This window comes from Diceros bicornis, chromosome 28 (assembly GCF_020826845.1).
Source record: "Diceros bicornis minor isolate mBicDic1 chromosome 28, mDicBic1.mat.cur, whole genome shotgun sequence".
NCBI lineage: Eukaryota > Metazoa > Chordata > Mammalia > Perissodactyla > Rhinocerotidae > Diceros > Diceros bicornis.
Window position 1 is genome coordinate 39,363,682 of NC_080767.1, and position 26,096 is coordinate 39,389,777.

The window sequence follows — 26,096 nt, forward strand, 5'->3', positions numbered from 1 at the left end:
TGTCTGGTGGGCAGGCAGCAGAGCCAGCTTCCAGTGGGCCAGTGGGTGTGCCCCACGCCAGGCCTCGAGAGGGGTCAGGGCTCAGGCCAGAGGGCCACAACTCAGCCATGTGGGTGAGCAGGGGTGGGGGCTGCCAGATAAAATGCAGGACGCCCAGTTAAATTTAAATTTCAGATAAACGACAAATAATTTTTTTAGTATAAGTATGTCCCAAATATTTCATGGAATATCCTTATGCTAAAAAAACTATTCATTGTTTACCTGAAATTCAAATTTAACCGGCGTCCTGTATTTTTATTTGCTGAATGTGGCAGCCGTAGTGTCAGGGGGCTCTTCATGGAAGTGACTTGAAGAGGACAGCAGGGATGTCTCCGCTGTGGGGCCGCCAGGGCTCCGGAGAACAGGTCAGTCTTGTCTGCTTTGGGAGCTGCTTGCCCCTGAGAGGGGCTCCGGGGTGGAGTGTCAGCAGGACAGTGTGGATGAGGGGGCCTGTCCCTTGGGGCTGGGCACCTGGGGGCTGCAGCTAAGGCCAATCTTTGCTCCCAGGAACCCCCACGTGCCCACCTCTGTCCCTCCCTCTGTCACTTGTTGGCCGTTAGCAATAGGAACAATAATAACAGCCAGCATCTATGGAGGGCTCGCTATGTGCAGACCCGGTGCTAAGCACTCTGCATGTGACAGCTCATCCCATCCTCCCAACGGCCCTGTCATGTGGGAACCATGCATTTTCCAGTTTTATGAACCAAGAGCTAAGACCCGGAGGCTGGTCACCTGCCACCACATGCCGCCTCAGCCCGGCTGTGACACTGACTGGCCTTTAATTGAGCAGCTGATCCATACCAGATGCTGTGCATTATCTCATGCATTCTTTCCCTCATTTCCTCCTTCATTCATTCAGCAGATAGTGAGAGCCAACTGTGTGCCAGAGAGTATGCTAAGCACTTACAAACAATTAAATAACAAAATTGAAAATCTAAGCTATAATTCAACCCTTCCAATTTGCAAAGGTCTGAGACCCAGAGAAGTGACTTGCTGAAGGTCACCCAGCAAATCAGGAGCAGGGCCTGGGCGAGAATCTGGCTGCTGACTCAGCATCTCTCTCTCTCTCTCCCTCTCTCTCTCTCTAACTCTCTCTCGCTTTCTCCCATGGAACCACTCCTGCTGACATCCAAGGAGTTGAAGCCGTGGGATTCTGCAGTGGGGTGGGAGTGGGGAGGGGGCAGCAGGTCCTGATGGGCTAGGAGTCCACTGCTGGCCAGTGGCAGGCCCGTGGGCTGGCCGGCCTTGCACTGTCCCTCTGTTCATTATTAAATAATGCTTCCTGATGGATGAGCTGAAAAGTGCTGTGTAGTGGGGTCAGGCGGCTCAGGTGATGGTTTCCTGGTGAGATTGATGGTTCTCAAAGGTCACATTCAGAAAGCAATTCCTTGGGAAAATTGATCCCACGGACGCAGGGGAAATATTTGGGCTGGAGGTGCCTCCAGGAGTCTGGACCACACTCCCAGGTCTGGACGCAGGCAGAAGCTGGCATTGGGGGGGAGGGCGGGAAAGGGGGCTTCCTTCTTCTGTGGCTGCATTTCTTTGGCCAAGGCCGGGCCTCAGAATTGGCCAGTAAGGCTGTGGGCGGTGGGCACGGGGAGGATCTGCCTCAGTGCCCCTCCCCTGGCCATCATTATCCGCGTGGAATCAGCATAAGGCAGTTCTGAGAGAGATGCAGGGTGGGAGAGGGGCCATGAGGTCCAACTCTAGCGCCCAGCATCCCTGGACTCCAGTCCCGTCTCTTCCACTCAGAGACCTGGGGTGAGTGATTGGCACGTGACCTGCCAGCATCTTGCATCCTCACCTGTAAAATGGGAGAGTGGCACCTTCTGCGTTTTTACAGGGATTCTGTTAATAATGCACGTCACACAGCACCTGTTCACATATGAGTGAATGCTCCATAAATTATTTATTCATCCTTGCTTATTTATTTGACTTATTCCATCTCCCAAGGGCCTCCTGGAATAGAGAAGAGAAATCACAGAAGGATAGCAGCCTGAGAGAGGACGGGGAAGGACAGGCCTGTGTTTGGGGGAATCGTGGGCTGGTAGGACTTCTCTGAGCCTGTGTCTGTCTGAGAACCAGCACTGGAGCCTCTCCAGGCCACTGCCCAGCTGCCTGCCTGAGACCCTTCCTCAAGTGGGGTTCACCGGCTGTGTGACCTGGGGCAACTTACTTAACTTCTCTGTGTCTCATTTCCTTGTCTGTAAATGGAGATGATAGCAATATACACTTCATAAGGCTCTTGTGAGGATTTGGCGTGTCATTCATGGAAAGCTCTCAGGAGCCCTGTCTCTAGAGGCTCGTAAGTATAGGAAATGAGGAAAGCAATGGGAAGCTACCATGTTCGAGCACCTCTATGCACTGAGCAAGTGCTTTGCAGACCGTGTCTCAGTTGCTCCTACCACAGCCCCTTGAGGTAGGTGCCACTACCGACCCTATTTTACAGATTAGGCAACTGAGGCAGAGGGAAGCCCAGCAACTTTCCTAAGGTCACACAGTAAGTGGCCAAACATCCCGAGCTGTGGGACCAGGGGACCCACAGGGCCATGGTCTTACAGTCCCCAGGAAAGGCAAAAGGATGGAGCCAAACCCCGGACAGGCGCCTGTGTGCAGGAGCTCTGGTCCCATCCCACCCCCATGGGTGTGGGTAGAGGATGTGGCTGGTGCATCACTCACGTCCATTGCCTCATTCCCAAATGACCAATGTCACCGACCCTCATGACAGCCTGTGGTGTAAGCAGGACTGTTGCTCCCCACTCCTCAGGTGAGAAAGTGGGGACTCTGGTTAAGAACTTGTGCAGGGCTGCACAGCCGTGTGCTCCGGGAGCCTGGTGGAAGCCCCGCCCACTGAGAGCTCTGCTCCCGGGAGCCCAGTACACGGGCCAGCGGGGAGTGAAGACGTTAAGTGGAAGCTCTGGCATCAGGCTGCCTGGATTCAAGTCTTGGCTCTGCCCCTGACCAGCTGGGGGACCTCAGGCAGCTCACTTCACCGCCCCAGGCCTCAGTTTCCCCATCTGCACAATGGAGATATTAACGTATGTCTTTCATAGGGTTGTTGCGAAGGGCTGACGTGTTCATTCGTGTGAGCTCTCAGAATGGTGCCCTGTATCAGCTATATTTCCCCAGAAGCCTTTCTTTAGGGTCCAACGTGATAGGTTTGCACAATTAGTAAAACAAACCTTTGAAGGTTTGTAGGAGAGAGCTTACAATAAAACCAGGTTTCCCAGACTTAGTCAGTCAGGTAACCCCTTCACTATTTTCCCCAGATGTCTATTTATTTACTTGTTTGTTTGTTTGTTTGTTTAACAGCTTTACTGAGATGTAATTTGCATACCACACAATACACCCATTTAGAGTGTACAATTCAGTGGCTTTTAGTGTATTCACAGAGTCGTGCAGCCATCACCATTGTTGACTTTACAACATTTTCGTCACCCTAAAAAGAAGCCCTGCTCCCCTTAGCTGTCACCCTAAATCCCCTTTTCCCCTCAGCCCCAGGCAACCACTAATCTACTTCCTGTCTCTTTGGAGTTGCCTCTTCTGGACATTTCATATAAATGGAAGCATACGTTATGTGGCCTTTTGTGTGTCTGGCTGCTTTCACTTAGCATGATGTTTTCAAGGGTGGTCCATGTTGTAGTATGTACCAGGACTTCATTCCTTGTTATGGCTCAATGATATTCTGTTGTATGTATAGACTACATTTTGTTTTTATGTTGATGGGCATTTGGGTTGTTTCTACCTTTTTGCTAGTATGAATAATGCTGCTATGAGCACTGATGTTCACATTTTTGTGTGGACATGTTTTCATTTCTCTTGGGTATACACCTAGGAGCAGAATTGCTGGGTCACAAGGTAACTCAAAGTTTCACCTTTCGAGGACCTGACAGACTGCTTTTCCAGAGCAGCTGCACCATTTTACCTTCCCACCAGCCGTGTATGAGGGTTTCGATTTCTCCACATCCTCGTCAACACTTATTACTGTCTGTGTTTTTGATGACAGCCATCCTGAGGGTGTGAAGGGGTAACTGACTGTGGTTTTGATTTGCATTTCTCTGATGGTTAATGATGTTGAGCATCTTTTCACGTACTTGTTGGTCACTTGTGTATCTTCTTTGGAGAAATGTCTATTCAGATCCTTTCCTCATTTGTTTTTTTTATAATTTTATTTATTTATTTATTTTTCCCCCCAAAGCCCCAGTAGATAGTTGTATGTCATAGCTGCACATCCTTCTAGTTGCTGTGTGTGGGACGCGGCCTCAGCATGGCCGGAGAAGTGGTGCGTCGGTGAGCGCCCGGGATCTGAACCCGGGCCGCCAGTGGCAGAGCGCGCGCACTTAACTGCTAAGCCACGGGGCCGGCCCCTTTGCTCATTTTTAAAATTAGGTTATTTGTCTTTTTATTATTGAGTTGAAAGAGTTCATTATATTTTAGATACAAGTCTCTGGTCAGAGATATAAGCTGCAAAATTTTTCTCCGGTTCTGCGGTTTGTCTTTTCACTTTCTTGATGGTGTCCTCTGAAGCACAAAAGTGTTTAATTTTGCTGAAGTCCAATTTTTCTATTTTTTCTTCTGTTGCTTGTGCTTTTGGTGTCATGTGTAAGAAACCACTGCTTAACCCAAAGTCATGAAGATTTACCCCATGTTTCCTTGTCAGAGTTTTCTGGCGTTAGCTCTTACATATAGGTCTTTGATCCATTTCAAGTTGGTTTTTGTTTATGGTATGAGGTAGGGTTCTAACATCATTCTTTTGCATGAGGGTATCTCATGTTATTTATTTACTTAACAATTTCTTTAAATTAATATACTTTTAAATTTTGGCCTCGTGTAGGCAATAATATTTTTAAGATACCAGATTTGATGACTTTGTCACTTAAAAAAAATATTGTGTATTCCAAAATAAATAATAACCATTAAACTGTTTTATAGTTCATGCATGTGCCTCCCCTGGTTGTTTCTATACCCCACCTGGGGAGATGATGCTGAGAGAATGAGGAGGGATGAGGGATGAGGGAGAGTGGAGCAGGAGCTTATGGGAGGCAGGGGCTGTGAAAGGCCTCCCTGCACACGTGACCTTTGGCCTTGAACCTGACACTTCCTCTAGGGGTTAGCTTTAGGAGCAAGGGGTGGAGCCTGGCAGCATGTTCCAGGTAGAGGGAACAGCACGTGCAAAGGTCCAGAGGAGACCAGATCAGAACACATGCTGGAAAGAAACAGGGAGAGAGACACACAGAGAGACATAGAGAGAGGGACACAAAGAGAGAGCCAGAGGTCAAGCCCCGTGCACAAACACCACACACACACACACACACATGCACATACACACACACAGAGCTTCCTGCAAAATCAGGAAGTGTAAGCAGCACCTCCCTCAGTTGACTGGGTTCTGTTGCTGTGCCAGCCTTGGCGAGGCTTCCCCCACACTGCGTGGGCTCCTCTTGGCAGCCCTGCCCATCGGGACTTCTTTTCTCCTTGGTAGAGGAGGCACTCATTCCAGGGCTAAGCCAGGGAGGGTGGAGAAGCCAAGACCCCTCTAGGAGATGAGGCTGGTGGGAGGAGCTGGCCAGCATGGGGCCAGGGCGGAGCCGGGATCAGGGAGGGACGCCTGGATTTGGGTCAGGAGTGACCAGCTGCACGACTTTGGGCAGCTTCTCCCGACCTGTGCCACGCGGGCCTGTCCAGCTCTGACATCCCACAACTCCTTACTACCATCATTACAGTAGGCTCCTCAGATTCGGCTGGTCTTTTCTGCATTTTTAACAAGCCAAGGTCAATGTTATCCCCCAAAGTCGAGATGGCAATCTTTTCTTTATGTAGCTGATATCTAAAAATATCCCGTCCTCAGGCCAGAGGCATGGAGTACACTCCTGCTTCCACACAGCTGGGGTGTTCCTCTCCAGCTAGCTCAGTGGGATGTCAGATAGGAATTGAGAAGAAAAAAATAAATAGAACCTTCAGAGGTCAAACACATTTTGCCAACAAACTTTCATTAGACAAAGTCAGACAGGTTTCTTTCCTGCAGGACTTGTCAGAGCCTTTAAAATGCCAATGTGCACTGTGCTGCTGGATGTGAGTCGGGGGTCAGGGTGCAGGGTATGAGGGCATTAGGAAAGTGTGATATGCATTGGCCCATAAAGTTTAAGCATAGGACCGTTCTTTGCCAGGGACCCTTTCTGGGGTCTAAGGCCCCCGGGAAGAAGAGTCCTCAGTGCTGACAGGTGCCTGCCCATCCCCCTCTGTGCCTTTCCCAGAGCTGAGCACATAGTAGGCCTACAATACATATGTGGTCGTGGATTGGAACTCCAGAGAAAGCGTGAACTGGCTTTTCCATGCCCTGTTTATTTCAGCTGTGTGCGGCTGAACCTGTCAAGGCTGAAACCTTAACAGGTTCAGCATCCAGGCTGTAAGGGAAGCTGGAGTTAAAACTACACAGCCTTCAGCACTGCTAACGCCCTTGGACAGGGCTCTGCATCCGAATTCTGTTCCAGAGAATTCCAGAGACATCCTCTGAGCTGGGAATTGAGAGTCACGAACAGTGTATGGTGTGTAACATGGAGTGATGGTTTCCCAAACAGCGCTCCTGTGCCCCCCAGGCCCGAAGGACCCACTTCCCCTCCTGAGAGGAAAGGCAGGTGAGGTCAGGAACCAGCCGCCTTCCCCACCCTGGCCTGACATCCTGTTTTCAAATAACATTTGTTATCTGCTTATAAAAGTAATACCTGCTCACTATAGAGAATATAGAAAACACGCAAAGTGACAAAGAAGAAAATAGAAGTCGTTTATAATCCCATCCCCTCCCTGCCTAAGACAGCCACAGGAATACCTAGATGTGTTTTCTCTTGGTGTTTTGGGTATAGATATATGTATTTTAAACATAATCAGAAACTACACGTGTTAGTTTGCTCAAGCTGCCATAATGGAACACCACAGACTGGGGGGATTAAACTACAGAAATTTATTTTCTCATAGTTTTGGAGGCTGGAAGTCCAAGATCCAGGTGCCAGCAGGGCTGGTTTCTGGTGAGGACTCTTCCTGACTTGCAGACGGCCAGTTTCTCACTGTGTCCTCGCGTGGTGGAGAGAGAGCTCCATGTCTCTTCCTCTTCTTGTAAGGCCACCAGCCCTAGTGGATTATGGCCCCACCCCATGACCTGGTTTAACATTAATTATCTCTTGAAAGCCCCGTCTCCAAATACAGTCACATTAGGGGTTGGGACTTCAAGGTATGAAGCTGGGAGGACAATACAGTCCATAACGCTACAATACCTACACTTGGTACCTACTTTTTACAATCCGTATTCTATCTCATGTTAGCTTCTTGGACTGCAGAGTCAGATATCTCTGAGTCCCAGTCCCAGGCACATTCCTGGGCAGCCTTGTGACTCTGGGCAAGATACTTAACCTCTCTGAGGCTCCATTTCCTCATCTGTAAAATGAAGGTGACGATAGTACCAGCTCTTGTGGTCATTAGAGGATGGAAGGAGACACTCACTGGCACATAGTAAGAGCTCAGTAAGTATGGTCTCGTTCATTCGTGTGAGGACCATTCCCCATGGCTTGAGGTGGCCTTTGACAAAATAATACTTAATAGCTTTAGAATATTCCATAGCATAGATGTACCTTAATTTCCTTAATCCTTGTGGGATAATTTGAGGGCAGAGAAAGTGCGAGAAGGAAGGCAGCCCTGGCGATTGTGAAGCCTGCAGGCAGTAGGTTAACTCGGAGCCGCAGAGCTGGTGGAAGCCGGGGGCGACCAGTTTCCACATTCGGGACGTCGCCCTGGAGGGCTGGCACCACAGCGGAGCTGCAGTGGGGTAGCGGCAAAGACGGCGGGAGGGCAGGCAGGGAGAGCCAGGACGAGGGCTCTGGCGGGACTGACTCCCGAGGAGGGAAGACGCAGGGCGGTCGGTATTCATCGTGTGGATCAGCAGAGGTGGAGGGGGGATTTGCGGAGTGTGACGTGGGAGAGGGGACAGCACCCCCGAGCCCCGTGGAAGGGGGCAATGAGGAGAAGGGGGAAGAGCTGGAGAAGAAATGCCCTTCAGCCTTCAGGAAACAATCTTTGAGATGACATGAGCAGTGAGGGGAAATGCCGCACATGCCAGGCGTCCCTGGTGGCCGTAGGTGGCTCCACCCTAGTCCAGGCCACTGTCCTCGTCGCCAGCGGGGGCACAGCTTTCTCACTCATCTCCCCACCATGGTCTTGTCCCCCAGACAAACCATCTCCATGGAGCGGCCACAGCGATATAACATATGAGCTGGAGCGAGACACTTCCAACCTTCCAATGGTTGTCAGTTGCTTGAAGAATAATATCCGGCCTCTGTGTCACGGTCTGGCCTCCTTCTACCCTCTTAGCCTCATCTCAGGCCTCACGAGTTGAGCCTTCTCAGCCCCAGGGTCTTTCCTCGTGCTCTTGCCTCCTTCTGGAAGGTTCTCCCCTCCTGGCCTGTGTAACTTTGATCCTCCTTCAGGTCTTAGTTTAAAACTGTTCTTCCTGGAAGCCCATCCTGCACCCCCAGACTAAATGAGGACTCCCAGGATGCCCTCTCCTTTTATAACACTTGGGCACCCATGACAATTGGCATTGAAGATTTGCATGATTATTATTTTTAAATTAATAGTCTTTATTAATTTTTAGGTTGACAGAAAATTGAGCAGATTGTACAGAGAGTTCCTAATACTCCCCATTTCCACGCACACAGTCTCCCTATTATTAACATCTTGTGTTAGTGTGGTGCATTTGTTACAGTTGATGAACCACATTAATACATTGTTATTATTAACTAAAGTCCATAGTGTACATTAGGGTTCACTCTTCATGTTGTACATTCTATATGTTTTGACAAATGCATAATGTCATGTATCTACCATGACAGTGTCATACAGAATTGCTTCACTGCCCTAAAAATCCTGTGCTCCATCTGTTCATCCCTCCCCCCTCCCCCCAATCACTGATTTTTTTGATCTCCCTATTAGACCCCATACTCGATCAGAGTAGGGACCCCGTCTGCTTTGTTAACCGTTATGCTCACTGTCCCAGCTCAGATCCTGGCACATAACAGGTGCCCTATAAATACCTTTCTTTGCATATTTTAATAAAAATAGGATTCTACTAAACACGTTATTCCGCAATTTGCTTTTTACAAATATTGACAATATATCTTGGAAATCTTCCCGTATCAGAATATAGAGCTCTCTCCCTCTCTGTAACTTTTTATTATGGAGAATTTCCAACATGCATATGAAAACAGACTACTGTAATAAACCGCCATATACCTGTCACCCAGCTCTGGCAATTATCAACTCATGGCCCTTCTTGTCTCATCTATGTCTCTGCCCCGTTCTCCCTTTCTGTGTTATTCTGAAGCCAATCTCAGACATCACATATTTTCATCTGTAAATATTGCAGGTGTAACTCTAAAAGATAAGGACTTTTAAAAACATAACCACAATACCATCACTGCACCTAATAAACATTTGTTTGATATCGTCAAATAGAGTCAGTGTTCAAATTTCCAGCTGTCTCATGAATGTGCATTCCATTTGTTTATCTGAGTCTAGAGGTTGTTTGAATCAAGACCCGGATGAGGTCCACACCCTGCAGTTGGGTGATGTGCCTGGGAGGTCTCCTCCTCCCTGCTTCCTCCATATCAAATTTTGCCCCTTGCAATTCATCTGTTAAGGAAGCTGGGACATCACCTCTGGAGTTTCCCTCACTCTGGTTTTGCTGATTTCACCCCCCTGGTGCTGTTTAGTATGTTTCTCTATCCTCTGTATTTCCTGTAAATTTGTAGCTGGATCCTGAGTCTTGATCAGATTCACGTTCAACTTGTTTTGACAAGACTGCTTCAGGGTGAGGTGTATCCTTCTACGGGGAAGCTTCTCTCTGCTTGTCCCTCTCTGTGACAGTCCAGGCTGTGCCCAGAGCCATTCACTCAGTAGGGGCTGCTAAGCGGCAACCTTCTGATTCTATCATTCCTTCTTCAACTATTAGCAGGAATATTTCTATAAAAAGAGACGTTCCCTCATCAACTGGTGGTTATCCGGAGGTACAGTTTATATAGGATGGGCAGGACAAGTGCTTGATTCTTTCTCTTTATTTACCAGTTTTCAGAATAATGAGTTGCCTATAAATATTTGAATGAATGAATGAATAATACATGTGTGGATGAATTGACAGGGGTTTGGGAGTCGGGGGTTCTCTCTGTCTCCCCTCAAGGGCGTGGGCGTGGGCCACGTGGGCCACGGCTGAGAGCAGAGGTGCAGCCTGGGGCCAGGTCCTTGTCTACACAACCATGGGCCGCGGAGCAGCTCTTGCTACCTGTCAACCCACCTTGGTCAAGAGCGAAGGTGATCAGAAGCTGCGTTACTAAAAATACAGCATCTGGGGCAAGGGCATCTTGTCACCCCACTCTGACCGAGATGTAAGAAACCCTTGGAACCACCATCAAAGAGGACAGTAGACCAGCAGCAGAGAGCCAGGGGCAGCCTTCACGCTGGGAAAGGCTTAAAATGGTGGTGTTCGCTCGACAGGAGGGGAGTCGGGGATTTTTTCATGGCAGGTTTCACTGGTGGCCTCCAAGGTTCCTTCCAGGCCAGCCCCAATATCCCCCCGGCCCTGCTGGCTGGGCTCACCTTTCCCCAGGGACCGGCAGGCCTGCCCATGAGTTTGCTGATGTCTGTGCCCCCTCTGTGTCCCCCCAGGTGCAAGTGCAACCTGCACGCCAACCTGTGCTCCGTACGTGAGGGCAGCCTGCAGTGCGAGTGTGAACACAACACCACGGGCCCCGACTGCGGCAAGTGCAAGAGGAACTTCCGCACCCGGTCCTGGCGCGCCGGCTCCTACCTGCCGCTGCCCCACGGCTCTCCCAACGCGTGTACGTACCAGTGGAGGGGCTGATGCTGCGTCCCCAGCTGCTGCGTGCCCCAGCCGTGAGCCAGCGAGACCGTGGTCCCGCTGCCCGTCAACCCCAGGAGCTGTGGATCACACACACACACACACACACGCACGCAGAAAAATGTGCGCACAAACATACAAGCACACGTGCACACACAAGCATGCATGCACGCACATATATGCATGTCCACACATGCACATGTGCACACAAATGCACGCGCACGCGGGCATACACACACACATACACCCCTTGTTACTGGGCTCCCAAGCGCCCAGCCATGTAAGCAAGACCCTCTGGCACACCTGCTGAAAATCTGCTGAAACCTAAGCCGCCCTTCTGGCCCCAGCCCGCAGGAAACCCGAGATGAGCTGCTCAGCATCTCTCCTGCTGTCCTTCCCCTTCTGGACCCAGAGGCTGGAGAGAAGGCCCCCCAGGGTGTCAGGGAGGAGGGCTGTGAGAGCCCTCACTCCAGGCTGATGTGATCAGCACCATCCCTCATAACCAGCATTTATGGGGCATTTACAACCGGCCAGGGCGCTAGTGGTTCCCACCCCCTCGAGCCTCAGAGTGGCCCCTGGAAGCGGGTCTCCTATTATCCCATCTTACGGAGGGATCCTCTGAGGCCCTGGCCCTCGCCCTCTGCACAGTCCTCCCCTCCCTGGCTCAGCCTTCCCGTGCCAGGGAATCGCTCCTCGGGTCACCCATACACGCCTGCATCAGGAACACCCGCCACTCCCCAGGGGCCCCAGCATGGTCCACGGGTGTCTCCGTGAAATCACAAAGCCCCCGGAGCCCCTGAGCTGCTCTCCCAGACCCACCCCCTAGTGACTTTACTGACGTCTGCCGTCTGCCCGGTGCTCTGACAAAGAGGCTGCACCAGGCACGTTAGCACCAGCTTCTCACTTAGCCCTCACAACAACCCTGAGGGGTGGTATTATTATTACCCTGCTCTCCAGATGAGCAAACTGAGGCCTAGCAGCCCTCAGTGCCCTCCCAGTTTTAACAGCAAGTTATGTGCCAGTCACTGGACCTGGTTCCAAAGCCAGGGCCGGGCAGCAGCCTCCTGCATCAGGGCTGCCCATCCACCTGGGCACACTCCCAGGAGCCCCTCCATCGGTGCCCTCCCTCCGCCGACGTGAAAGATTTATGTGACTTTAGGCTGATCAAAGCCGAAAGTCTCACAGCGAGGCCGTGACAGGCACGTCGTGCGTGTGCCGGGCCCGAGGCGCGACAGGCCTTTGAAGAGGTGACTTGCCAGGCACACACAGCACTCATGGCCTTCAAAGGCTCAGAGAGCGCTCTGGGCGCTGACAACCCGCCCCGCCTGCTCCCTCCTGCCAGGTGCCCGACCCAACTCTTTGTTGCATGAGCCAGTTCTTGAACTCTGTCTTTAGTGGATGTCACTTCCCTCTCTGATTCACTGTCTCGCCTCCCTTCATCTGTCCTGCTGGCCTCCCCCTCCTCTCTCTTCTCCTCACCTCCTCTCCATTCTCTCTGTGTCCCATTCCTCTTGGAAGGATCCTCCAAAGTCTCCGGGCACCCACAGACTGAGACTCTTTGCAGGTCCCCTGCTGGAGGCCACCCTCTGTCTAACCAGCGATGGACAGATGGGCTGGGCCAGCGCTTTGCCTCTGAAACCTCTCCTCCCCTCCACCCTGCAGGGATAGCCGAAGCTTCCTTTTCGGGGGAGCTCCTGGAACAGCTCCCTGCTCCCTGATTCCCCAAGATCCCCAGGAATTGTCTGCGCGGCCCCCAAGCCCCAGGAAGGAGGGGTTTCTCCTGGAAAATGCAGGAGCGGGGGTGAGGCTGGGGGTGCTTCCCCCCACCACCCGGGCTCCCACCTTCTCTGGGACAGCTAGGAGAAAATAGCCCAGAGACACAGACGGAAACAAGCCCAGGTTAACTCTGCCCTCCCCGGCCCCTCCTCCCATGTCCCCATCTCAGCAAGTGGCACCGACACGCAGGGGGCTCAGCTGCAAGTCTGGGGGTCGCCCTTGACTGCAGCCCCTCCATCCTCACCTGCTCACGTCTCCCCACCTCTGCCCTCGGCCCTGCAGTCGCGCCCCTCCCCTCGGGGCCCCTCCAGTCCATCCTCTCCTCCACAAAAGGCTTTCCTTGCCTGGTGCTCACCTGTTCAAAACCTTCAGTGCCGCCCCCCAGTGTCCTCAGAATAAAATCCTAACAAGTCAAGCCCTCCATACAAGGCCCTGTGAGATCACCACCCCCTCCCCCCGCCTCCCACCTCCGAATTCAAGCCCCCTCCAGGTCCACTTCCCTGAACTCCCACCCCCCAAGTGTCTCTTGTGATTGGATCTTCACCTCCCTGTGGCTTGGAATGCTCCCCTGTGACCCTCTGTGACCTTTCCCTGCCCAGCTTGCCCCTCTCTGCCCTGCCCCCAGCCTCCTGCCTGTCGCCCCCCACCTCCCCGGCCTCCGCACACACCCTTACACAATAACTATCTGCTATCTGTGTCCCTGCCTGCCCCTCCCTTAGCGTGTCTGCCCCTGAGGCTGGCCTCCCATGGCATCCTGAGGCTCTACCCCGTGCCCGCCCGTCCTCGTCGTGTCATCGTCGTGGGAGCTCAGATGTGTTGGTAGAGGAGGGAGGAAGTGTCAGCCGGGCGCATCCTCCCAGGCCTCCCCAACTATCCTGCCTCCGGGCTCACCCAGGAGAGGTCCATGCACCACCCATCCCCTGCTGATGCCACAGCGTCCACTCCGAGGACCTCCCAGGCACTGGGGGCTCCTCAGTGGCTGTCTTTTCTCAGGAACACCTGCAGGGGGAAGCGTGGCACCGGTTCCTTCCTTTTGGGTCTGTGACGATTCTTACCCTGGTCAAACCAGGCCTTAGGCCTCCCTCAGCCCCTGGGGCCCGGACACACGGACAGACAGCAGGTGGAGTCAGGCCTCTGCCCCTCACCACTGTGTGCCCTTGGATGAGTCATTTCCCCCCTGAGCACTGTTTCCTCGTCTGTAGAATCACGACCCTAATGAGCCCCCTGTGGGGCTGTCGTGAGGACTAGGTGGCTCCTGTGGGGCCACTGTGATTATTTTTCAATGGGGTATTGGGCCGTCCCCGCATTTCCCCTAATGGGAACACACTCCGTGGTTTCCCTTTGGTGGCAAATTCCATCAGGGCCCCAGGAAACCAGTCTGCCCCAGGGGCCGTGACCCTCGTGTTCCCAGACATCCCGTTGCCCCTCGGAGAACAGGCTCCCGCCTCCTTGTCCTGCCCTGGAGGGCCCAAGAGTCTAAAAACAAACCAGAGGGGTGCCGGTGAAGCCCCCAGCGGAGTGCTTGGCACTTAGGAGGTCCCCAAGGGTAAGTCATGGCTCTGAGACTCAGTTTCCCCACCTGCAAAATGGGCTAATAGCGGCTCCTCCCTCTCCGGGCGGCGGTGAGAAGGAAAGGGGATAATCGGTCCGCGTCCCTGCGCAGTGAGGGCCCAGAGACCTGCCAGGACCTGAGTTTCCTTCCCCAGCCCTGCGGCTTCCTCTGCAGGGAGGAGGTGCCCGGGTTCCTCACTCCACAGCAGCCACGCTGTGACCTTTCTTCTCTCCTGCAGGTGCCGCTGCGGGCTCCGCCATCGGCAGTAAGTACACACCTGGGTCGCCGCCCTGGGGAAGGTGTTGGGGGACCCCAGCGCATGAGCCTCTTTGCACATCCTGGAAAGTGTGGGAGAGAAAAGAAGGGGCTTTCCTGTCCCCGCTGGGCCCGCGGGCTCTCCACGCCCTCCTCTGATTGTGCCCATTCGCTTCTTCATCGCTCACCCGCTTCTTCCGTCTCCTTTGGTGGCACCAGCTGAGTGCGTCTCACAACTTCTCCCCCTGAGCTTCTTGGTTAGTGCTGCTTTGGAAAGGTCCCCTGGACTCCTGGGTGAACTCCCCGCTCCTCCCCCTCCCCCGGGCAAGAGTGGAGGTCACTGTCTTCCCTGGCCAGTGGCAGGGTCCCCCCAGCCTGACCGTGGGGCTGGGCCCCCACCAGCAGCCTGCAGTTGTCCCTCTGCAGCCACTTGGCTCAGGCCCCAGAGCACGTTCGCCCGTCTGAAGGAGGCGGGTGGGTCCTGAGAGCTCAGCGAGGAGGGCGGGAAGGCTGGGCGTGGGTGCCGGCGGGCAGGCCTGAAGTCATGCTCAGCTCCTGCCTCTCAAGCGCCAGGCAGGATGCTCCAGTGCCTCATTTCATCCTTGCACCCCCGCCCCGTGGGCATTGCCGTCCGAGTCAGCAGCAAAGGACGAGCCAGTGTGGAACAGACCCCAAAGCTCAGAGAGGGTTCGGAAGGGGTGCCGCCTCCCACCGCCAGGGATCTTTGGGGCCACGCCCCACCCCAGGCTGGGACACAGTGGGCGGAGAGAGCACCGGAAGGAAGCTGGATCCTGGGGGGGACGCTGTCCACTCAGTGGTGCTAGTTGCCTCACACCCGCCGACTCCCCCACTTGCTCTTGCTTCTCTGTCTCTCGCCAGGCATCTGCAGGTCCCGGAAAGATCCCACCCCCAAAGCCCCTGTGGCCATTGTGGCCATGGGAGGGACCCCACCACTCTGCCCCCAACATGCTCACTGCTCAGGCCCCCAGGGCCCCCAGCATCCTACAGCCCACAGGTGGGTGACTGTCCTGGTGCAGCCCCCACTGCCCTGCCCTTCCCCACTTCTCTCCCGAGTCCCTGCCTCTGTCTGTGACGTGCGATGCTCGGGGGCCGTCAGCTCTTGGGAGGGCTTGGCTCTGAGAGTAGAGAATGCTAGAACCCTAGTGCCACCAGAGCGTGGGGCCCAGGCAGGCCGTCTAGACTCACCTGTCATGGGGCCCCAGCCAGGGGATCCAGGGCTCACGTCAAGCTCCTGGAATGTTCTTCCTCCTGCCCCCAAAGGCACTGCTCAGGAGGGCCCCGAGACCAGCGTGGCCAAAAGAACAGGGAGACCTGGGGGGTGGGCAGTGGCAGCGAGGCCACATGAAGTTCACCCAAAGACGGGGCCTGTCTCCCAGCGGCTCCTGCCTCAATGCCCCGCAGAGCCAGCCACCCCAGCCTGCTCTGCCCCCAGCCCCTCAGCAGCCAACCCTGGGAGTGGACAGCCAGCGTTAGCCCAGAGGGAAAACCCCTCAGATCAGCAAGGCCAAAGGGAGCCTCTGAGCTGGGGTTTTAGAATATGGACCGCTGGGCATTTGGGGGCTGAGTGGGGGGGCAGGGCCGGGCTGGGGCCAACGTCCTGCCCCACGTCAACCAGAGTGGCTGCTCTCAGGGACCTGCAGCTACAGGCAGGCTCTCTGACGCAGATTCCACTCCAAAGGCAGGATCTGTGTGTCTTCGAGGCTTGGAGTGCTGGGTGGCCCTCTGGTCTCCCCTGGGGAGTCCCGTTAGACCCTGCACACTGCACATGCCAGGAGTCTGAGAGGACTCATCCTTCCCAGAGGGTTCCAGGAAGATGCTGGCCAAGGGGAATCCTTCCTGGTCCCAGCCAGGAGCCAGAGCGTGGCATAATACTGCTCTTTTCCTTTCTGCCTCCTCCCTTCTCCACAGGAGACATTTGCAGGAGGCGAGGGCTAGCCAGGACGCTGGAGGATTTCAGGGGAGCCTCCTGGGCCAAGAATCCTCTTTGGGGTGGAGGATGGGGTTACTCTAGGAATTCTAGGCTCCGGACACGAGTTGGCCCAGCCGCCTGAGACTTGCGCTTTTTTCTGAGACTGTGGATGGGCAGACAGAAGCAAAAACAGTCTTGGTGGGTGCTGTGTCTGCCTGCAAATGGTGGTCCATCTGGGTGGGAGGCCAGACGCTCTCGCTATCACACACACACCGGGGAACCTTGAACCCATGGTCGGAGCTGCCTCTGATTTGGTGGAGGGCAAACTGCAAAACTGGGAATTAAGGGGAGAGTCAGAGGCAGGGCAGTGAGCCTGGACGAGGTAAGGTTTGAACCATGAGGGTCCCCAGGACCCATGTGGTGAGAAAGAGGCCCCCTCCCTCCAGGCTGGACTAGCAAACAGTCAGTGAGGGCATGGTCAGCTGGGCATGCTGAGCCCAGGACCCCGCGGCAGGGCATTAAGGGGAGAAGGCGGTTCCAGTGCGACAGCCAGGGGCCTGAGCAGCCCACATCCAGGGTCATGGCTCCTGTTTAGTGCCTGAAGCCTTGTGCACGGGGCCCCGTGATTCCTGGTCCCCCACTGATAATGACAGTCGCTCCAGTTGGGGGAGAGTGGACATCTCCTGGGCTAGGAGCTGTGCTTGCATTGTTGTATTCCTCTCTCACAGCTCCGTGAGATGGGGGCTGTTCCTTTGCTAGTCCCCCTGGTGAGGAGAGTAAGTCTTAGGACGAAGCGGCTGGATTTGATGGTATGTAAATTGTACCTCAATAAAGCCGCTTAAAAAGAAACAAGAGAGAAAAGAAAGCAGCAGTGGCTCAAGGTAACAGGGTTACCAAGGCCCACAGGCAGGACTCGAACTCGGGCCACTGACTCCAGGCGCCACCTGCCCCCTCGGCCCCGCAGTGCCACCACCCTGAGGCCTCGGGGGCTGGGAGGTGGCGCCATCTTTCAGACCTGGCTTGCGTGGCTTCAAAGGAACAAACAGGGCCTCCATCTGGTCTTGGCACACGACACAGGCCGCTGCGAGAATGTTCTTCCCGCACACCTGAGCCTGTCCCTGGAGAGCCCAGACAGGTGACTTTTCTGCCCCCGGAAAGGTCCAGAGTCTCTCCAGGTGCCTCCCAACAGGTGCTTCTGGTGGCCAGAGCCCAGCTGGGCCCAGGAACCCTGCCCAGATGCTTCTCCCTCCCGCCAAGGTCAAGCTCTCTGGAGGGCAGGGGCTGCGGCAGGCGGGAAAGGCTGCTCAGCGCTAATCCCCTCCCTGGCTCTCCCGCCGCGGAGGGTGGAGGGAGAAGGCGCCAAAGCCAGTGCCTTCGGGGCGGGTTTACTGCGGCTCTAGTTAAGCCCCTGCCCATCTGGGTCTGGCAGCCGCTTCTCCTCGTTGAACACCATATTCATGTCAATTTGCTGTCCAAAGGCTCCCGGCTCCCAGCTGGAAAGTCTCCCGCACTTTTTAGATCGTAGATTTTCTTTTTCTTTCCCCACCAACCGGCATCGTGCTTAATCCCTTTAAGAAGCGGAAAAAATCCGATTTCTCCTCTGTTCCTCTGGGTTTGTCCTTTGAAATTCGGCCCAGAACCCTTTCTTGCCTTTGCCAGCCCGCCTGCTTCCCCTGCATTGTGTCCAGTTAGTCTCAGAGATGGGCACCATGGCATTTGAGGTTTCACTCACCTTGGGGTCCCTGGTGAAAATGGGCCCAAACCAGGGGTCAGGGAGGTGGGAAAGGGGCTGACCGGGGAGGCAGGCCAGACGTCGGAGGATGCTACAGTCCCTGGATTGGGGTTGGACAGGAAGCCTTAGAGGACCCTTCTGGACACATTTGATGTCTTGGCCAGAACACACACCCCCTTTACTGCCGTTAGCCAGAGACTTCAGCACAGCGAGGTCTGGGTCCAGGTATGGGACTCTATCTACCTCGACCCTTCAGTTGGAACGGGGACCACACAGGGAGGGAAGAAGAAATCCAAAAATCAGGCATCCCGCTGAAGAAAGGACTGCCCACAGTATGCAGACTCTCGGGCACGGGGCCACCTCCCAACTGGCTTGAAGTCCACCCGTGCCCTGCACAGGCAGCAGTAGTGTAGACGCTGCCTCTCCAGGAGATTTGGACCCAGTTCTGTTTGGCTAGTGTAGAGAGTGGCTAGAGCTGATTCTTATAGTGCTGCTTCTCATAAGGGGGATGTAGGGGTGTGGGAGTTTGATGCCTCAGTCTGTCCCCAGGATTCCCCACCCCCACCCCCTCGCATAACTTGGTTTCTTCTCTCCTTTCCCCCAAGAGTGGATCAGGCCATCTACAGCTGCCCCTCTCCGGGAGAGCCCCCCCTGGCCCCAGGTGTCCTCCAGTGCAGAAGGTATGGGGGGCAGGGCCTGGGACAGGCCATAATCCTGGGAAGCTCCGTCTTAGACTGGTAGGCCCCTCCCTCTGTAGTGGAGGTAGCAGGTGTGGTGTAGCCCAGGGAGGGAGGGGGCCTACGGGAGCCGAGGGGAGGGGCCTTGGAGCTCTACCTGCCCCCAGCCCCAACTCTCACCTACTTACAGAGGGCCAGCGTGACTTCACCAAACCCAAACCCTCTTGATCCTACACTCTCCCCAAGGGCTTCAGAGCCAAGTGGAGACTCTGCCCTCATAACAGAATCCTCTCTCCTGCCACCGTCATTCACAGGATACCCAGGCAGTGAGGGAGCTCAGAGAGAGTCCGAGAGGGCTGCTGCAGGAGCTGGGTGGCAGGCAGACCCAGCAGGGGAGTTGACTATGAGTAGACATAGGGAGAAGGCAGTGCATTCCAGGCAGCAGGACCAGCGGGGGCAAAGGCTTGGCGGTGAGCAACCAGCCTGACAAAGTGGAAGATGTGTTGGTTAAATGAGGGCAGGGGCATCATGGAAGGCACTGACACCAAACTGAGACCCTCATTCTCCCACTGCAGTGGGAGGAGACACGCGTGGGCTCATTTGTAGCCGTAGATGGACACGCACAGGAAGCACACAGGGCCTGCCTGAGTCTCCAAGAAGGGAAGCTGTCCCCAGTCCCAACTCACCTGTTCCCTTGACAGTAGGCCCTAACAGCCCGGCTTAGGCAGCAACCCCACCCCACACCTCAAGTTCCCTCCTGAGCCAGCTATGCGTAGTGAGCAGGGCTTTGAGTGCCCTCTGCTGGCAGGCGGTTTCAGAGCCTGAACCACAGTTAGTGAGAGTCTGTGGTTCCCAGCAACCTGGAGGCCCCTGAGTCAGGGCATCCTCCCTGGTGATGGACACAGGTAGAGCCAGCTGGAGCCATCACTTCCCTGCCCTGGACCAACTGGGGCACTGCAGACTCCCAGGGGGGAGCTGAGGCGACAGTGCTGCTGCGACAGTGTCATGCTCACCCACAAAGATGGGGCTGGGGCCCCGGTGGGATTCTGGGCAGTGGAGGGCAGGCACTGTCTGTGCTCATGGCTCGACAGCACCTGCACGTAGGGCATCCATGGGCGGTAGAGGACGCAGTTTGGCTGTGGCAGGGAGATTGCTTCAGAGAGTAAGGGAGATGCCAAAGTCTTGAATGCGGGAGTTCAGTCTCTGGATTTGATGCTCAAGGGAGTTTGGAGAGGAGAGGGGAGGGCAAGGCGATGTTTTCAATCAATCAGTCAAAAAATTGTTCAGCTTCAACAAAGTACTTAGTGCGCTGTGTGGGATGTTGGGGACAGGGAAGTCATTTGGGAGGATTAATCCAGCTGGATTTGTAGGTGGTCTCCGAGGGGGGACCGAAGGCGGGGCTGCTGCTGCATGCTCCTCCTGGATGTGCTGTGTCACCTCCAATCTGAGCAGGTGACAAGGCTGCCCCAGAGCTTGCCCAGGGCACTTTGCTGGGCTTTTCCTGGGCTCAGACAGTCCACCCTGGGCAGCTAGACCATGGCTGATGAAAGAGTTCGTTTCTCATCTCTCCAAGCTTTGGGCACCTCTGCCGCTGCCCCTGCCCCTGCCAAGTCCTCCAAACCTTTCCAGCTCAGGCCCAAATCTCCTCAAGTGATGCCTATTGAAGAATTCCAAGGTAAGAGGAAGGCGCCAGGGCTGGATCCGCCCTCCTCCATTACCTCCACCCCCTCCACTGGAAGAAAAGATGCCTGGCTCAGAAAACCCTGCAGGAGTAGCTGGGTCAAGGTGATAATGAGCCTGTCTTCCCTCCAGTCCTGCCTCCCCAAGGGAGCTGGGAGCAGGCATGAGTCAGAAGCCCAGTGGGCAGCACCGGGCAGGCAGAGCAGCTGCCAGAAATAGCCTGTCGCGGCTCCCCTGGGAGGTGTGGCCCAGGGGCTTGTCTTGGTTGAAGCAAGAGCTGGGACACAGGGGTCACCAACACTACTCCTTGGGACACTCGGAGGATGCCTCATCTCGTTGTCCCTGGAGGGACAAGGTGATGGGGGCAGATCCGGGAGGCCCAAGGTGTGGGAATGCCCACCACCTCCTCCTGGCACATCTCAGAGGCTCGTGCCTCCAAGGTGCCCCATGTCCTTGACCACCGACACCTGGTCAGTCCCTCCCTCCCCCATCACAAAAGGGAGGTCTGGGCCTCTAGAGATACACAGATGGTATTTCAAGAGGGAGGCTGGCATCCTTCCTTGCTCAGGGACAGCCACACTGGCTTTCTTGCTCGGGGGTGTTGAGCCCCTTAGGAGGGACACCAGGGCCCCCATTCTTGCAGCAGGGAAGGCGACCCTCCTCACCAAACCCCACCCCTTCATGACATCATGGGGTCCACCTCCAATCCCTGGGGGCCTTGCTCCAGGTCACAGGACTTGTCCCTGGAGCAGAAGTAGGGCCAGAGGAGACAGCAGGATGGCACAGAGATGGCTGTCCTCAGTGTGGTGCTGTGTGGCTCCAGTAAGAGTCAGAAGCGGGCCAGTACTGGGGGAGACGCCTTAAGGTGGCACTCACTCTCAGGGTTGTGCAAGATTGGCCCTCAAATTTGCAGAACAGCTCAGGCTAGTAAGAAAGGGTCCTGCAGGTGGGCGTTTTCCTTCCAACCATCTTCCAAAGCAGCCTGGGGAGGAAGCTCCTGGCCCATTCCATCTTGTCCAGCGTGCATGCATGCATCCATCCTCCACTGCCTCACTGCAGACACAGTGAACCCAGCCGTGAACCCAGCACCACCCTCCCTGAGCTCACAGTCTGGCCGCATGAGCTGACCCTGCATGAATCATTTTCTAATCACCCCGGCACCCTGTGGGCATCCTTCAGAGAGCACCTCGCCCTGGCACCCGGCCAGGCCTTTAGCAGGTGCTGCCCACGGGCCCTCGCTGGGTGTCTGCCCACAGGGCCAGGTGGGAATTTGTGGGCTGGGCCTAGACCAGTTCTCCGGGCTCAAAGCTGGCAGGCCCGTCTCTTCCCAAATGGTACAGAAGTGTTGGGGGCCCAGGGCACCTTCCCGTGCCAGGTCCTACCCCCTGCATGTCCTGGGGTGGGTCCTTCTTCTCCCTGTGCCTCAGTTTCCTCGAATGCACGTTGGGGGGAGGGGGCAACAGGAAGGCCCCGTCTCCCCGCGCTCACTGACCTCGGTGTTTCTCGTGCGTGGCTGCCCAGATTGCGAGTGCTACGGCCACTCCAACCGCTGCAGCTACATCGACTTCCTCAACGTGGTGACCTGCGTGAGCTGCAAGCACAACACGCGAGGCCAGCACTGCCAGCACTGCCGCCTGGGCTACTACCGCAATGGCTCCGCCGAGCTGGACGACGAGAACGTGTGCATCGGTGAGCCGGGCGCAGCGGGGAGCGCGCTGGAATGGGGCGAAGGGCACACGGCCGGCAGAGCAGTGTTAGGTGGGGTCTGGAGACCCCTACGTCAGAGTCCCCTGGGGAGGCTGTGGAAATCCCAGTTCCAGGGCCCACTTCAGCTGGGCGTCTCTAAAGACAGAAGCCTCCGGAATCTGCTCTACTGATAACCTCCCCATGCGGTCCTCCCCGAAGGCACTAGAGTTTTAGAACCACTAGTTAGAGTCAAAGACTGGTTCTAGAGCTTGCCTTGCTGCTGTGTGCATTTGGGAAATTCCCTTCCCCTCTCTGGGCCTCAGTTTCCCCATTTGTAAAATCAGGAGGTGGATCAGATCAAAGGTTTTCAACCCTTTTTTGTGGCTGAAGCTTTTCTTCAGATGAAATTCTCCCAATGCTTTAGAAGCAGAGGCCCAGCTTATAAAGCTGCCCTCCAGCCCCCGTGGGCACCTGGTCTGCTTTCCTCAAACTCAGCTCCAGGACTGGCTTTTGGGGTAGAGAAGGAAATCATGGGGGCCCTGGGCCTGGCCAGGGGCAGGCCATCCCAAAAGGCCAAACCCATGGCCCCCAGCCAATACCCACCAGCCTGGAAGGGTTGCCCACCACCCCCAGCCCTGTCTCCAGTAGAGGCCAGGTCTCAGCCCTAAGTGCCCAGCCCCTTTGGGACCCCATCGCTCATCCCCCACCCACCAGGTCAGCTCTGGCTGCACAGAGGGGCTGCCCACAAAGGGGGGGCTGTCAGTCTGAATTAAAGCAGCGGCCTTCCGATAATTGCAACTCTAAAGTGATCCTAACAGAATTGTGCTGCCCGTGTCACACTGGCCAGCTGCAGGGACAGGGCGGGCCTCTGGATCGGATTAGAGGTGTCCCTCCTCTCTCGGCCCCCATCTTCCTTCCTTGCAGCTCTCTGCACCCCCAGGCCCAGCACTGGGCTTCAAGGACTCGCAGAGTGGGGACATTTGCCCCTCCCACTGAGCAGACGGCCGGAGGCCTCGGGGGCTGCTCCCCCACCCACCGTGGAGAGGAGCTATACTTGCGGGCTACACACACACACACACACACACACACACACACAGCCCGGGACAGACGCCCCATAGCCTCTGATGAGGCTCCTCCCACCTGTCAGAGGTGCAGCTTTTTGGAGCTGGGAAGGATCAGCGCCAGCTCCAGTTACAGACGCGGGACCGAGGCCCAGAGAGGGGAAGGGGCTGGCCTAGGCCACACAGCGCCAGGGCCGGGTGAGGAGGTAATGGATGCCAGGGCACGAAGACGGTCTTCCCTCGAGATCTGGACACCCCAGGCAGCCCCCACCCACCGTCCAGCCGCGGGCTCACGCAGACACGGTGTGGGGAGCATGGCCCGGGGAGTGCCGAGACCCGGCTAGGAGGGATGCGGGGCCAGGAGGGGTGGGAATCCGTGCGGACGGCGCCCACGAGTCGCTCCGACCGCACGCCGTGCACGTGTCCGTCCGTCCAGAGTGTAACTGCAACCAGATCGGCTCCGTGCACGACCGGTGCAACGAGACCGGCTACTGCGAGTGCCGCGAGGGCTCGGCGGGGCCCAAGTGCGACGACTGCCTCCCCACGCACTACTGGCGCCAGGGCTGCTACCGTGAGTGCGCGCCCGCCGGCGGGGGGGGCCTGGTGCTGTGGGGGCGGGGCCGGCCTGCGGGCGGGGCGAGGGGCGGGGCCGGGGTGCTGCCCGGGGGGGGGGTCCAGGGCCGGGGGCGGGGGCTGATGCTGCGAGAGGCGGGGGCTGGGTGGTGGGCGGGGCCAGCAGGGTGTGGCGGAGCCTGATGCGACTGCGGATAGAGTTAGAGCCCCGAAGGGAGTTGGAGGCAAGAGGGGACCTGGGGGTTGGTTGGAGTTGGGGTGACCCGAGGGACTAGCCGGCGTTAGCCTCGGGAAGAGGGTGGAAAGGCGCTCCACCTTTGCACATGGAACAGCATGTGCGAAGGTCTGGAGGTGAGAGGGCAGGTGCACCTGAAGAAGCGCACCAAGGCCGGTGGGCCGGAAGCGGGGACAGCCGGGGGCCGTGGCGGAAGGGAGGCAGGGGCCAGGTCTCGCCGGGCTGTTGTTAACATCCACGCAGGCACGTGCCTCCAGCACCTCTGGTCCAGGTCGCGCTCCCAGGGTTCACACGTCCCAGTCGCAGAAGCTCCAAGCAGGGTGGAGGCGGGGGGGCACCGGGCCACCACCCTCGTTAACTGCCCCTCCGCCCCGCAGCCAACGTGTGCGACGACGACCAGCTGCTCTGCCAGAACGGCGGCACCTGCGTGCAGAACCAGCGCTGCGCCTGCCCGCGCGGCTACACCGGCGTGCGCTGCGAGCAGCCCCGCTGCGACCCCGCGGACGACGGCGGCGGCCTGGACTGCGACCGCGCGCCCGGGGCCGCCCCGCGCCCCGCCACCCTGCTCGGCTGCCTGCTGCTGCTGGGGCTGGCCGCCCGCCTGGGCTGCTGAGCCGGCCCGGAGGACCCGCGGCCGGGGACGGCCGGTGCGCGCGCCCTGCGCCCGGGGAGCCGGGCGGGGGTGGGGGGCCGGGGCCGGGGGCCGGCATCCGAGGCCCGGGGGCGAGAAGGGTGCGGCCCGAGCTGCTCCCAGGTGCTATTCAGCAGAGTCTCCCGCCCCCTCAGTGACACCTGCCCCCTGCCCGGCACTGCAGCAGGGGGTGCTGTGGGGCCCCGGCCCCAGCGGCGCGATTTTGGTCTTCGCTTTTCTTTTATATTTCCCGTCGCCCCCTCTTTTGTTTTTTGGGCGGGCGGTGAGACAGGGGGTAGGGGAAATGCTCACCCCAACACCCCTAGGTCTGCCTCCCACCCCCCCCCCACACACACACACGACTGTTGCAGACACCCCCTGCGCCTGTCCCGGGCTTACCCTCAGCCGGCGGACCCGGACCTCCAGTTGCCTACAACTCTAGTCGCTACCTTGAGTCTCTTTTATATTCTTTCTTGGTTTTCCTTTGCAACCCACCAGACCCCAGGCCCCGAGAGAGGCCTGGTGACCAAGGAACCCACCGTCTGGGGGAGGGAGTGAGGAATGAGGCGGGGGAGGGCTGGAAACTTTGTTTTGTAGAGAACTATTTTGGTTTGTATTAACGTCTCCTGTAAGGAGGGACATGAGCTGGACGCTGGTCACCCCGGGCTGGTTGATGGTGTATAACCTGACAAAGAATCTGCTCACTGCTGCCTCCAGGGCCTGTTTTCTTTCTGTCTGTGTTCATTTACACCCCGCAGGTTTGGGGTTTAAAGAGGAGCCCACAAAATAGCCTTAAAGAAACTTTCACTATGGGGGCCACCACCTCCCCAGGCCCTCCTGTGAATGAGACCAGCCAGCCCTCCTCCTCGGCCAGGCGTGGCCCTGCCAGTGATGCGCCTGTTAGGAGCTTCCCCAAACTTGAGATCTTGTCTCCCTGCCCTCCCCCAAAAACTCCAGAGCTTTTGGCACTTTTCTTCAGCTGTCTTCAAATTTAAAAGCACATGGTGGATGTTGACATGGTTGCTGGGAAGTCCAAGAGAGATGACTGGTGGAGCATTCTAAGAAGCATGACTTCCAGGCTCCAACTTATAAATCGGGATGGATGTGTAGTCTCACAGCTATGGACCCTGAGCCTCAGGCCCACTGTCTGCTGCTGCCGCCTCCTTCCAGCGACCCCCGCTGGCCAGAGATTCCCAAGGTGGGCGCAGGCAGGTGGAGGTGGGCACTGCAAAGATCCACAGCAGACCACCCTCTCCTTCCCTTTTCCCTGCTGTTGATCAGGGAGGGTATGGTGGAGGGGACCCAGGGGCAGAGTGGGAGTTGTGAGAGGAAGCTCTGAAGAATGGGGTCCATCAACTGAGGCCCTTGG

General features: G+C 56.5%; 1 protein-coding gene across 1 annotated transcript in view; it reads left to right on the forward strand.

Moving 5' to 3' along the window:
- Positions 1–24,756, forward strand: part of NTNG2 (netrin G2) — a 66,504-nt gene extending 41,748 nt beyond the window's left edge. Inside the window, 9 exon segments of the mRNA XM_058524348.1 lie at positions 10,747–10,919; positions 14,506–14,532; positions 15,402–15,474; positions 15,476–15,537; positions 18,790–18,864; positions 20,435–20,536; positions 22,063–22,230; positions 23,725–23,859; positions 24,474–24,756. Of these exon segments, the coding sequence (XP_058380331.1) occupies positions 10,747–10,919; positions 14,506–14,532; positions 15,402–15,474; positions 15,476–15,537; positions 18,790–18,864; positions 20,435–20,536; positions 22,063–22,230; positions 23,725–23,859; positions 24,474–24,709 (1,051 nt within the window). The 3' untranslated portion in view covers positions 24,710–24,756.
- The last annotated feature ends 1,340 nt before the right edge of the window (positions 24,757–26,096 follow it).